The sequence below is a fragment of the Mirounga leonina genome, unplaced genomic scaffold, assembly GCF_011800145.1.
Source record: "Mirounga leonina isolate KUSES-001 unplaced genomic scaffold, KU_Mleo_1.0 Mir_153, whole genome shotgun sequence".
NCBI classification, from domain to species: Eukaryota; Metazoa; Chordata; class Mammalia; order Carnivora; family Phocidae; genus Mirounga; species Mirounga leonina.
In genome coordinates this window covers 36666651-36679206 of record NW_023270387.1, presented here as the reverse complement: position 1 = coordinate 36679206, position 12556 = coordinate 36666651, and the positions used below count along the sequence as shown (strand labels likewise).

Below are 12556 nucleotides of genomic sequence, written 5' to 3'. Positions count from 1 at the left end.
ATACTTGGTCATACTTACTCATATATGATATGTTCAACACATTCTTCATGAAATGTAAGGTAAAATGCCCGTTCCTCCTTAGTGGAAGCATTGAGCAACAAAATGCAAGGTTATTCCAACCCACCATTAAATATCCCATGATATTCATGTGTCCCTCAGGGGGCAGTCAATATTCTGGCCCGTGGACCAAAAAGTGACTCACTTCTGGGTGGATCTAAAAAAGTAAAGGATAACTAAGGGGCAGTCGGGGCCCAGGAACAGTTCTCTGGGTTCAGTTACCAAGGGAGTGCCTGCTGGCCAAGGGGATCGCAGCTGGCTTGGGAGATTTCCAAAATAAAGGACTTGGGGGAAGTGGAAGAGAGAAAGGCTTAGCCAGAATATGTGAAAAGAACCTTAGGAGGGGGCCTACGGAGAATCTTGGAAGTTTGAAGGTATGTCTTTAGTACTCCAAAACTACCAACCCTTACAGAACACTAGCACATTCCAGGAGGTAGAGCATATGTCCTATCAAAGCAATGGCCATTTTACATTTCTGAAGGACCAATAGCTAGCTAACGCCAGTGTCCTGACCCTCTTAGTGAAATGACATTCTTGCTCCCTATCAGAACTCCCTCCAAAACGGAGCATATTTCACTGAAACATTCCCATGGCCAAAAAGATGGTAGTCATCTGTCACTGAACTTCTCAAAGTGTTCATATAGAGAACAAAATATGACTGTAAAGAACAGACATATCAGACAAATATCAGACCTATTTTGGAAAATGAGAGAAGTTTTCATTTTATCAGATTATATTGTATCCAATATAAGTATACTGCCAGTATCTGTAAGAGCAACAGATTTTTAAATCAGAATTCTAATTTTGCTAAAAATAAACTTTCTATTAACCAGATCCCAAAAAGAGGAAACCTAGTAGGGGAAAAATATATGCAAATAATTGTTCATTATAATTTAATGTGCTAAGTGTGATAAATGCAGTATATTTGGGCAGAACAGCAGTCCTGAAGAGATAGGGAGAAGGAAAATGGTTTAAAGATTAGGAAACACTTTTGAGATATCACAAGTTTTGAAGATTTTTGAAAGACAAATAGGAATTCTACATGTTAACTGTAGATTTAGATGGTATAGGATATAGACTTTTGAATAGTTTATACTGCATCTACTTATACGTTTAAGGTAACTGTTGTAGACACATCACTAATCATCACTAATCATTTTGGCTTTGCCATGTATTTACTGTATATGGTGAAACCCACCCCCTCCCCCATCCCTGCCCCCCACCACAGTGGTATCTTAGGATAGTCTAGATACTGGTAGTCATTTATAGGTCTCACCAGATCTAATCAAATAAACAGACCACACTGAACTTCAGGTAGTTGTCTGTCGTAGTTTGTGTGGACAGAGTAACCGCACCCCCTACACACAAAATAGAAAATGCCCTCTGTCTTTGAGGACTGCAGTATTTAGGGACTCCTTCATTCATAGGACATTCAGAGCTGTCCTATCTCCCGTCAACAGTGGTGGTTTTCTTTTTCTTTATTCTAACAATGGTTGTTATCAGCAGTCTACAGTGATACTTCTCTCTGATTCTTTCTTGTCTCTTCTTCTTCTGTTGCTTCTCCCACATGTCTCCGCTTTCAAGAAAAAAGGCTAATCTGGCTACTCAGAGCCTTTCCTTTTCAGCCAAGAACCAACCAATTAGAGCACAATAGACATAATCTTCAGATCTGACCATTCTTCATTGCATAGTACTTAGGAGAATATTCCCTCGGAGCCAGAGAGATGTGTTTTTCCCCTCCTTGGTTTCTACCAGGTAAGGGGATGCTCACAAAAAGTAAAGATCATTTCTAGTTAGCCTAACTCTTAATGTGATAGTAGAGAAGCTTCTAGGATGTCACTGAAAAGGTGCTAGGCAGCATCTGCAAGTGATCCTCATACAGAATAGAGGTGACTGGGTTGGCCTTATCCACATTTTCTTTGAGTGGTGCTTGCCTTTTGTTTTCCCCATAGACTCCTGAGAATTACATTTATATGTACCATACAATTATATGAACTCTGGCTCAACAGTTCTTAAATGTTCTGGTTTTGGAACTCCTTCACACCCTTAAAAATTACGGAGCAACCCGAAGAGCTTTTGTTTCTGTATGGGTTATAGCTGTCAATATTTACTGTATTAGAAATTAAAACTGAGAAAATGTTAAATGTTAATTCACTTAAAATAATAGATCCATTACATGTTAACATAAGGCACATATTTTCATGAAAATAACTTTATTTTCCAAAACAAAAAAAGTGAGCAGAGTGACATTTACGTTTTGCAAATCTCTTTAGTGTCTGTTTAATAGAAGACAGCTGAATTTCATATCTGATTCTGTATTCAATCTGTTGCAGTGTTTTGACTGAAGTATGTGAGGAAAATCTGGCCTCATACACGTAAGGTGGGAAATGAAAGAGTTAATTGTGAGTCTTCTTCTCTGACAGCACACCAAAACTCCACGAGCAGAGCTTCCTAATGGTTCCTTACAACGTGGAATCTGAAACCCTATCAGGAAACTGAACTCTCTGTACCCTACTATATTAAAGTCTATTTGCCCAGTTTGCACTTTCAATGGACCTTTTACCCATGTAGGATTTTGATAACCTGGCTCAAAAATGAGACAAGCGATCCTGTAAACTGAAGGACCACTGACAACATTCACTGCCAGTAGGAGAAAGAATGGTCAGATGGAGAGCTTTGGGGACCTACAGCCGTTCACAGTTGCTGAAGCTGGAAATGAGGATATTTTCCCTGGCAGCTTCAGTACTGCAGGGGACCAGAAGAATACAGTTTTATTACAGAGGCAGTCCTAAGAATTAAATGGACTTTTTACTGGTTGTATGATAGAGGTCAGGGCACTTAAATTTTCTGTGAGAATCAACTGAGATAATGTGAAAGCACTCTAAAAACTGTGAAAGTCTAGACAAACTTAAGTTATAACCCAACACTTTCAAAAGGGAAGAAAGGGACAGAGATGGGGAGAAAAGATTAAGACACTTTTACTCCCATACTCTCCTCCTAAATCAGAAGTATTAATTTTTTGCTTTGCCCTAGATTTCCCCAACTTCTATTAAATATAGTCATCTTTGACTCTTAGTCTTTTCAAACTAAATACTAATTTCCCTCATCTGCTGAAGTGTTGAAAAGGCAATTTCATTTTATTTAATTATTGGGAAAAATGAAAGCAATGCACTAGATTACTACATAAGAGGGAGAGGAGTAGGTATAAATAGAAATATGCAAATCAAAAATCAGTATGTTGATCATTCTAACCAAAGCATAGTATCTTTACCTCTCATTTACAGACAATAACTAAAAAGGACAGAAAAGTGAAGACTAACCAAATTACTCAGTATGTACTGAAATATATTGCTACAACTCACAAAGAACTACAGTAACCTGGGAAAATAAATAGGCTCATGTTTTTCTTATAAGTTATACTTTATGGTTTCCAAGCACTTTAACACACACCACCTCTCTCGAGCTATGCAGCAACCTCTAAGTCAAACAGAAATTATCTACATTTTAGAGAAAACTAGGCTTCAAGGAAATTAACTAATTTGCCTCAAATTAAAAGACCTACCCGAGACCTACCAAATTAAAAGGCCTATCAGAGACCATGAGCACATCTAGTGGCTTCCAGCATCACTACATTAGCAGTTATGTTTTGGCAGTTTACTTATTTGGTCGTGGGAAGGTGGGAGAAGCAACAGAATCCATTTTACAAATGAAATTTTAGTTGGACCCGAACTATGCAACATATAAAAATACAAAACAATGATTTTAATGTGTCTTAGCTACAAAGTAACAATTACTGTTAACGATAAGTTTGTTAACAAATAATAATATAACAGTTGAAATATAACATGAGTACATACGTGTGGTATTTTTTTTTTGAAGGCCAAAGCCTTCATAATCAATGACCATCTTTCTTATCAATATCATATTAACAAAAAAGTTCAAATACATGTACGAAGATAGCAGAACAAGTTTTAATTCACGGCCTGCACAAGAATAATCCTGTAACAAAAGATAACTTTTAAAACAATCTGTTAAAATTTGATAAAAACTAAGTAGCTGTGTTTTTGTTATAACTTAAGAATAATTTTAATTGTACTTAAAAATGTAATCCAACTCATGCATTTAACACTGAAGCATCTTAGGGCTCCCTAAAAAGCAATTTGAAAACCTTTGTATAATTGTTTGCTATCATAAATTCATTGCTTGATCTCTGCCTAGTTCACTTAAGATAAAGTAAGTAAAAAACCGGTTTTGACAATCAAAAAAATACATATAAGAAACCTAATTAAGAGTATAGCTATGGAGGAGGCACGTGGGTGGCTCAGTCGTTAAGCGTCTGCCTTCGGCTCGGGTCATGATCCTGGGGTCCTGGGATCGAGCCCCATATCGGGCTCCCTGCTCGGCGGGAAGCCTGCTTCTCCCTCTCCCACTCCCCCTGCTTGTGTTCCCTTTCTCGCTGTCTCTCTGTCAAATAAATAAAATCTTTAAAAAAAAAAAAAAAAGAGTATAGCTATGGAAATCAGTCAACGCAATTACATCCTATTGGTTGAACCTTATAAAACTGCTATTAATTGACAACTTTAATTATAAAAGTGAGGCTCATATGGTTCGATTTAATATTTCCTATTTTATTTTTGCAGTCTTTTCACTTAAAAACGCACCAAAAAGTTGCCAAAATAAGTGATTATATAAACAAAGTGGAAAGATAAAATACCAACAAAGATCTATCACTACTAGAACTACCTAAACACATTAAGAATTTTGAAATGTTAAATGTTCTGACTTACAGTGCAGTTTTATTCACTTCAGTAGGACTGGCTGCTCCATACTCAAAGAATATTGCAATATGCCCCTTTTCATTCATTAGAAGATAAGTGGACTAATAGTTACCTACCTTTCTTAATGCAATTTGGTACTCCACTTTGAAATTTATCTAGTTGTCACGGGAATTTCTTCAAGTAACATGCATTTTACTTCAAAACTCATTAACTTTTCCAAAGTAAGTGGAAGCATTTCCTCTTTTATTAAAAACTTTATTGATTTATTTCATTGATAACAGAACAAGTTAGGAGTTATAGATGTGAAGATAGTTTTTGTTTGTTCATTCATTTGTTTCCCTGTATGGGAAATATATTCTTTTTACTAACCTAGGATACCAAATTAGGTATATTCAATATTTTAAGAAGTCCTTCTATTTTAAAAGACACTGAATCAAAATTGTAAAGGCACGTCTAATAATGAATGTGACTCTCATACAATACATAACTCAATTTTCAGACATTGGGTTAAACCAAGTTATTTCATTTGAAGGTGAATCCAGTTCCTTTTGAAGATCCCCCCCGCCCCAAATTTAACACATTGCAACAAATTAAGCTACTTAAAGAAAAAGCCTTCATGCCACATAAAAGGTGACTCTTTCCCCATCATTAATGAGGACTGTAACAGCAAAGAGTAATTCACACTGGGTGTGCATGAGTTTCATTCTTCATTATGAACTGAACTAAAATTCAAAATGCTATGACTCACTTGGTTATTACTGAACACTTTATTAAGTGGAAAACACAAGATAAATTCAAAGAATCACATTTTCAGAGTTACAGATGAATTTTAAAGTTATATACTTTCTATCAAAAAGAAAATCATCTTTATTAGAAATACACTCTTACATGCTATTTTTAGAATGATGAAGAATTTAAAATGCTAAACACTTGATATCTTTTAAAAGCACTTAAGAATAGCACTCTTTAAAGGCTACAAATGTTGCCAAGTCATGTCATAACTGGCTCAAACAAGCCCATTTCCATCTAAAGTTATTTCATGCTGCTGCATGAATCAATATTAAATACCTTGGAGTTACTAAAAACTGGAATATTGGCAGAGGTACATAGCAATTACAAAATATGAAAATGGTGAATTTCCATTTTCCACATACCTCTTTCTTTTAAGAATGACTAGAAAAGAAGATGTTCTTTCTAGGTAAATAGAAATAGTTTCTTAAAAGCTAAGAGAAAGATATAAAGAATGCCAGCAAACAGTGATGGATCCATAGCCATGGTTCTCTTAAAAGAAAAACTAGATTTTGAAGCCTAGTATCACCTCCAAACATCTTATTAGCCTACCAAATTGCCAGAGCCATTAAAAAAAAAAAAAGTCAAAGTCAATATAGTTCTTTTGTTCCTTATTCAATTAAAACAACAACAACAACAAACAACTAACTAGCTGTTATTTTAACCAGGCTTGAGTTTAATCAAATGTGTCTCAAGCAACAATTTTTTCATGTTAAAGACATAACTTACCACTTTTGAAGTCAGGAAATAATAATACTAATTTTTTTTAAAAGCTAGGTTCGGATGACATCTGACCCTGAAGTGAAAGAGTTAACATTCAACTAAGCTGATCTGCACTTCTGATCCATTACATTTCTCACAAGCTGCCCTACAATGAGCTGAGCAAGTATCAACTGTAATTTGATCCCAGAGTTTATGGAAAAAAATAACTGCACATACTCAACATGCACATTTAATAAAAATCTGTTTCAAGAGAAACAGATCCACTAAACACAATTTAAGGCACATTTAACTGTTCGATTAACTTCAAATCTGCAATCCCTTTGCTTTCTTCATGCTCTCAAATAAAATAGTGGGGGGGAAAAAGCAGCAGCCCTACTGCAGGGAAAAGAGGCTTGAAAAACAACTTTGATTGGCACTTGGCCTGACCCACAGAGGAAGAAAAACAGTTTTTGGACAAAGAGCGCAAATATTTGAGCTTGCTGACTTACATGCTTTCTTTCTATTTTTAATATATAAATAACAATCCCAATTGCACTGTATTTAGAGAAATTGACTAAAAACGGTGCCGCATTCATCTTAAGTCTTCCAGTCCCGATGCATTTGCACAGCTCAGCAATTTTAATTCATTTGTACTGGACAAACAGAAGCACCTCAACTACTGTTTCCACTTAATGAAATGTAAAAATGCAGTCTGAAGAAAAAGAAACTGATTATAATATTACCCAGTGGAGGCTGTTGAAGTCTGATTAAAAGCTTTTCTCGGTCTAAAGCGACATCTTTTCATTCCCCTCCCCCACCCCTTAACGGAGTGATTAAGCCAAGTAAGCTAAACAATTCTGGAGTAAACTTTCTATCAGTCACTCGGGGAAGCAATAAGCTGATTGTACGTCTGATTTTTCTGGACCTGCACGGGGCGGGGGGGTGCTGAGGGGTGATAACCCACGTCCACCTCCGTCTCCTCCTCCCCCAACCCCAGAGGAACTGTAAGGTCGAATAGCATTTCCCATGGGCATAAAGTTCAAGCTGCTTTCCCAGTTCCTTTCAAGACTGAACTACAGACACGACTGCCGTCAAAAGAATGTAAAAAGGAGTGTTAAGGGAGAACGCGCAAAGAAGGCAGAAGCGACCGAATAAACAAAAACAACCCCCGCCAAGAGTTAGCCACACAGCAAAGAGGGAGCCAGGTTCCTGAAGACCAGTCCAGGCTGTTCAGATTTCGCACCGACCTCCATCCACAGGACCGGGAGGAGGATCGAGCCGGTCGCTCCCTCCTTCCGCCCGCGGAGCAGGCCGGAGGTGGTGAGGCAGGGAGGTGAGCCGAAAAATAGACTACTGGCAGCAAAAAGAAAATCGGAAAAAAAAAAAAAAAATCCCCAACCCCTCGGGACTAGCATCTGTCCCGGCGGAGATAAAAAGCAGCAGTGCAAACCTCCACCCTCAACCCACGCCCCCTTCCTTCGGTCTCGGCGTGGGGAAGGTGCCCCGGAATCCCTTTGAGCCTCGCCCCAACAGTGCGCCCCGGGGCCGAGCAGCCCGAGCCCCGCCGGCAGGAAGCGCCCCTCTCGGGCTGGACCCCAGGCCGAGCCCGTACCTTCCGCAGCACTTTCCGGCAGTTGGTACAGAGCAGGTAGTTGGCGGCGGCCGACGGGCTGCTGCCGCCCCGGTTCATCTTGGCTGCGGGCGCCGAGGGCGAAGACGGACGGCGGGGCCCGGGCCGGGTATCACTGCGGCCGCCCGCGCCGCTGCGGGGCCGGACCGTCCCCCTGCCGCCGGCCGCGCTTCAGCCTCAGCCTCCCCCGGGCGGGATGTCGGGATGGGAGGCGATGGCCCGGAGAGCGAGCGGCGCTGCCCCAGGCGACCACCGCGGCGGCTGCCGAAGCGCCGGCGGAGACGGCGGCGGCTGCTCCTCACCGGCCCGTTGTTCCTCCCGCCCCCATCCTCCAGACCCCCGCCCCCGCCAGGCTAGGACGAGCAGCCGCCACCGCTACCGCCGCCTCCGCCGCCGCCGCAGCGCCTCAGTGCGGCCCCGCCCCCGCCTCCCCACCACCTTCACCACCTCCACGCTCCGGTACCGCCCCCTCCCGCCATTCGGACAGCCCCGGCCACGCCCCTGGGCCGCTAGCCCGCAGCCAATGAGCAGCCAGAGCCCGGTTGGGAGCTGCACAGGCCAATCACAGAGGCCGAGGACGCCTTGAATCTCCGGGCAAGTTAAGTTTATCTCCGAGGCTCGGAACTGGAGAGAGATGGCGGGTTAGTTAGGTAGTGTGGGGTGGAAGGGAATACAGTTTGTGCTGCTCCGCCAATAGGAGGAAGAGGGTGTGTCGCATGCAAATTATCCCTGGAAGCCCAGCCCCTCCCCGAAGACAAGCCACGCCCCCTTCTCTAGGTCCCTGCAAAAATGGTACGGAGAGTGAGATAAAAAAACTGGGAGCTAGAGCCTCGCTAGAGGGTCTAAAACTGAGCTAAATATTTCCTGGTTTCTTGAGAAAGGTTGGGGACGGGAGGGGGGCGGTAGCTAAAACGTTCACACTCTCAGGGCAGTGATTAGGCTTTCTCTCAGCCAGAATCTTAGCTTAGCTGTAAAGAAGACTGCAGTCACGTAGTACTTGGCAACCAGGGATCTCAAAGAACTTTATGCATCATTTATCCTGAGCCTTGTTTTGCAAAAGACCAATTACCTGAGGCTTGGGCGGGGGGTAGGGGGTAGACGTTTGAGATATATTTACACCCTTAATCGAGTTGGCGGGGGGGGGGGGGGGACACAAAACCTCTGGTTTAGCGGTTTCCTCCTCCATCTGAAGCACCTTCTCGCAGTCCTTTCCGCAACGAAAGTTCCTTTATTTATCCAGCACGAAAGGGCCAAAGAGACAGGTTTATCCTCTCACCCAACGATCCTTTTCTGAGACAGTTCATCAGAAACATGGAGAACACAGAGCCTTGCTCGGGAAGGAAGGTTCAGAGAACAAGTCGTCTGTAAACTATTGGGCAGGACTTGCCTCTTCCAAAGCTAAAAATGGTGAGTCAGGATTTTGGCGTCCACGCTCTAGCGAGAGAGGGCACATGTAACTGGGGAAAGCTCTGGCTGGCAGAGTGTGGGGGGACAGGCGAAAGGGGGAGCCAGGTCTCTCGAGGAGGCCAGCAACGCGCGTGCGGGTCCAATGCGGGTTCTCGACGCTAGACGCCCGGAAACCTGGTCCCCAGTGAGAACAAAGGCAGGCGCCGAGCGAGAACCTGATTGGTGCCGGGTCCCCACCGGTGTCCTCCTGGCCCCGGAGACAACTTGCTTCGCCCACTGGCGCGGAGCTCCGTGCTCACTGGAGCCCCAGCTCCCCACCCGGCCTTGGCTGTGACCACACAGGACTGTGCGTTATGACATCACCTGTTTTCGCTCTTTAGAACACGATCTGTATTCTCAGCTTCTCCTTTTTTTAAAGGTCTCTAGTGGACCGGGATTTGTGCAGGCCTGCAGTTCGCAGAATGAGTCTGGAGATGATGTAAAAGAACGGTTTCGCTGGTTTGCATTTTTTTCTTTTCTTTTTAATTAAAACACACACACACACACACGCATACACACACACACACAAACAAACAAAAAAACCCTGGTTTCCTTAGGGATTCAGTGTGGTGTTGTAACGCAAAATCAGAAAGGTACACTTGGAGGTGCTAGCAAGTTTAGCATATCAAAGCTGTTAGACCAAATTGTGTGGTTAAAACTGTCAATCTCATTTTTCAACAGCTGCCTCCTCTGTCCCTTTCAGAGACCAACACATATACACCAAGTCTACACAAGGAACAAAGGAAGTGGAAATCTGCCAGTGTCAGGTTTAAATAGATTAAAATTGACTGGAAAACCCCTGAAGGGTCTGAGTTATGTGGTTGGGTAAACGTGTTGATCCATTTAACTAGTGATAGCTAAAGGTCACTTGATGTAGTTGTAGACATATATAACCTAGAATAGCAGTGGTGTGGGGAAGGTGCTTAACAATCAGTTAGAAACTGTAAAAGCAAGAAAATTAGGTAAGGAGAGAAATCACCACCTGCTCTTCGATGCAGAGAACCAAGAAATCCAGGGAGAAAGTTAGCAAGGCACAATTTTCCTAAGAACTGAAACACATATGTGTCCCCATTTAGTGGTATATTTCTTGGTCTATATTCCTGGCTGGTTCTCTCTTGTAAAGCAGATTTTATGTGAATACATTTTAAAGGATAGGAGATATTGAAGGATGAAGTGAATTTTTGTGCAGAGATTGAACGTTCTCAAATAGTATTTTAGATTCAAATTGTTTTCTCTCATATTCTTTGTATAACCTTTCCTCTTACTTAGTAGTTAAAATCCTTTCACAATGACGTTCTTTAAGCTCTTCAGTGAACTCAATTCCCTAGAAGGGATGGCCAAGAGAGTGTAATCTACACCATTACCCACTCTTACAAAGATTGCGAAAGGGAGGTTTTAGAGGAACAGTTTCATTGATTCACTGATACATGTACGTGACCAAAGGATGGATCTCTCCACCAAACTCCTCCAGACTTTTGTAACATTAATTATCCAGAGGGCCATTTATTTGACATTTAACAGTGTGCTGCATTGTGACATCTCTTATATTGAACACTTATATATGTGTCTATGTTCACCCCTAAAATCTTCAGTCCAGTAACTCATTCTCAGCACACAACCTCCACCCTCTCTTCAGGTCCTCACAACCCCCACTCCCATCATCCTTCTTCTCTGTGCTCATGTCAGTGTTCAACTTCTGGATTCTTCCTTTCTCTTCCATTCCTTACCTAGTCTCCCTTCCTTTTCTAACCGGCCTGGATGTCATAAAGAGAATGTGACTTAAAGAGAGTGACTTGTGAATCCTGGCTCACACTCTTAGGAGGGAAGAAAACAAAAGGCAGTTCTTTTGGTTTCACACAGGACAAGGAGAAACTCCTTCCCTTTTGTTGTCGGGTATGTATAAAATAAGAAAGACTTTCAGAAAAGTAAGATATGGGTGAAAATACCACCAACATTGAGAAGTACTTTTTAACTTTCTTATTACAAAATTAGGATGATACTTTATTAACTGTTTGACATTGTTTTCAGAAATAATTTTTGCTTGTTTTAAAATATTCTCTTAAAATGTGATTTTTTTTTTTTTTTTTTTGTCCCACATAATGGCTAAAATCATATGGCTTGGATGTTCCCTAACTTCTTTAGCCATTACCCCATTACTGAACATGGAGGCTGTTTCCAGTTCTTTATGGTTATAAATAATGCTATGATAAGCTTCCTCATACATAAATTTCTGGCAGCCCCTCTGATTCCTAGATATGGAATTTCAAACTGAAAGGATGTGAATGTTTTAAGGCTCTTGTTACAATTTGCTAAAATATTTTGTGGAAAGGTTTAACCAATTTGCACTCATCCCACGGTGAATGAGAACACAGGGGAGAGAATCATTTGGAAAGCCCACATCTGAACTGTCATTCTCCTGCTTCAGGCCCATAAACAGTCCACTTACCTCCACTTCTAATGCTTTCCTCGCCTTCCGCCTGGTGATTGTCATCTCCTGTTGAAAGATCTCCTGGTGGAGTCAAGCACTTGTCCAAGTGTCTGTGGTGTCACCCTCTTATCTCTTCTTTAGCACGATCTCAGTATTGAAATGATTGGCTTCAATTCTGTTTTCTCATTAGATTGTGAACACCTTGAGGGTGGGGATGAAGTTACATTTACTTTGTATTCTCTCTCTTTTTTTAAAAAAGATTTTATTTATTTATTTGAGGGTGGGGGGAGCAGCAGAGCAGGGAACCAGCCGGGGCTGATCCCAGGACCCCAGGATCATGACCTGAGCTGAAGACAGACACTTAACCGACTGAGCCACCCAGGCACCCCTACTTTGTATTCTCAATTCCTAGCTCAACAGGAAGATGAGTGTGCTTTAAAAATCTTGGGAAAAAAATAATGAGTTTTCACTCCTTACTTGCCAAAATACACCATACATTCTTTCAGGGTGTCTTTTGAATCTTGAATAACAGTGATAGCATCTTATAAAAGGGCCCCAATAAATATTTGTGAATTGAGCAGTTCACAAAACCATTGCTTTGGAGCAGATTGGCTCGATTCATGTCCTTATCTGTCACTGATTCCTTCTCTGACATTGAACATAATGATTATTATGCCTGGGCCTTGCTATTATTGCCTTTATAAAATGGAAGTTCTTGCCAGAAAC

General features: G+C 41.5%; 1 protein-coding gene and 1 long non-coding RNA gene across 2 annotated transcripts in view; both read right to left on the bottom strand.

The window, feature by feature from the left end:
* The window catches only part of SESN3 (sestrin 3), a 75760-nt gene extending 67492 nt beyond the window's left edge, over positions 1-8268 (bottom strand). Inside the window, exon 1 of the mRNA XM_035009349.1 lies at positions 7939-8268. Within this exon, the coding sequence (XP_034865240.1) occupies positions 7939-8016 (78 nt within the window). The 5' untranslated portion in view covers positions 8017-8268. The remainder of the gene's footprint in view (positions 1-7938) is intronic.
* Positions 8269-9725: 1457 nt separating this feature from the next.
* Positions 9726-12026, bottom strand: LOC118013126. The gene is made up of 2 exons (XR_004679928.1): positions 11849-12026; positions 9726-9830 (listed from the first exon to the last, which is right to left on the bottom strand). It is a non-coding gene; the product is annotated as an uncharacterized LOC118013126 (long non-coding RNA).
* Positions 12027-12556: the final 530 nt, after the last annotated feature.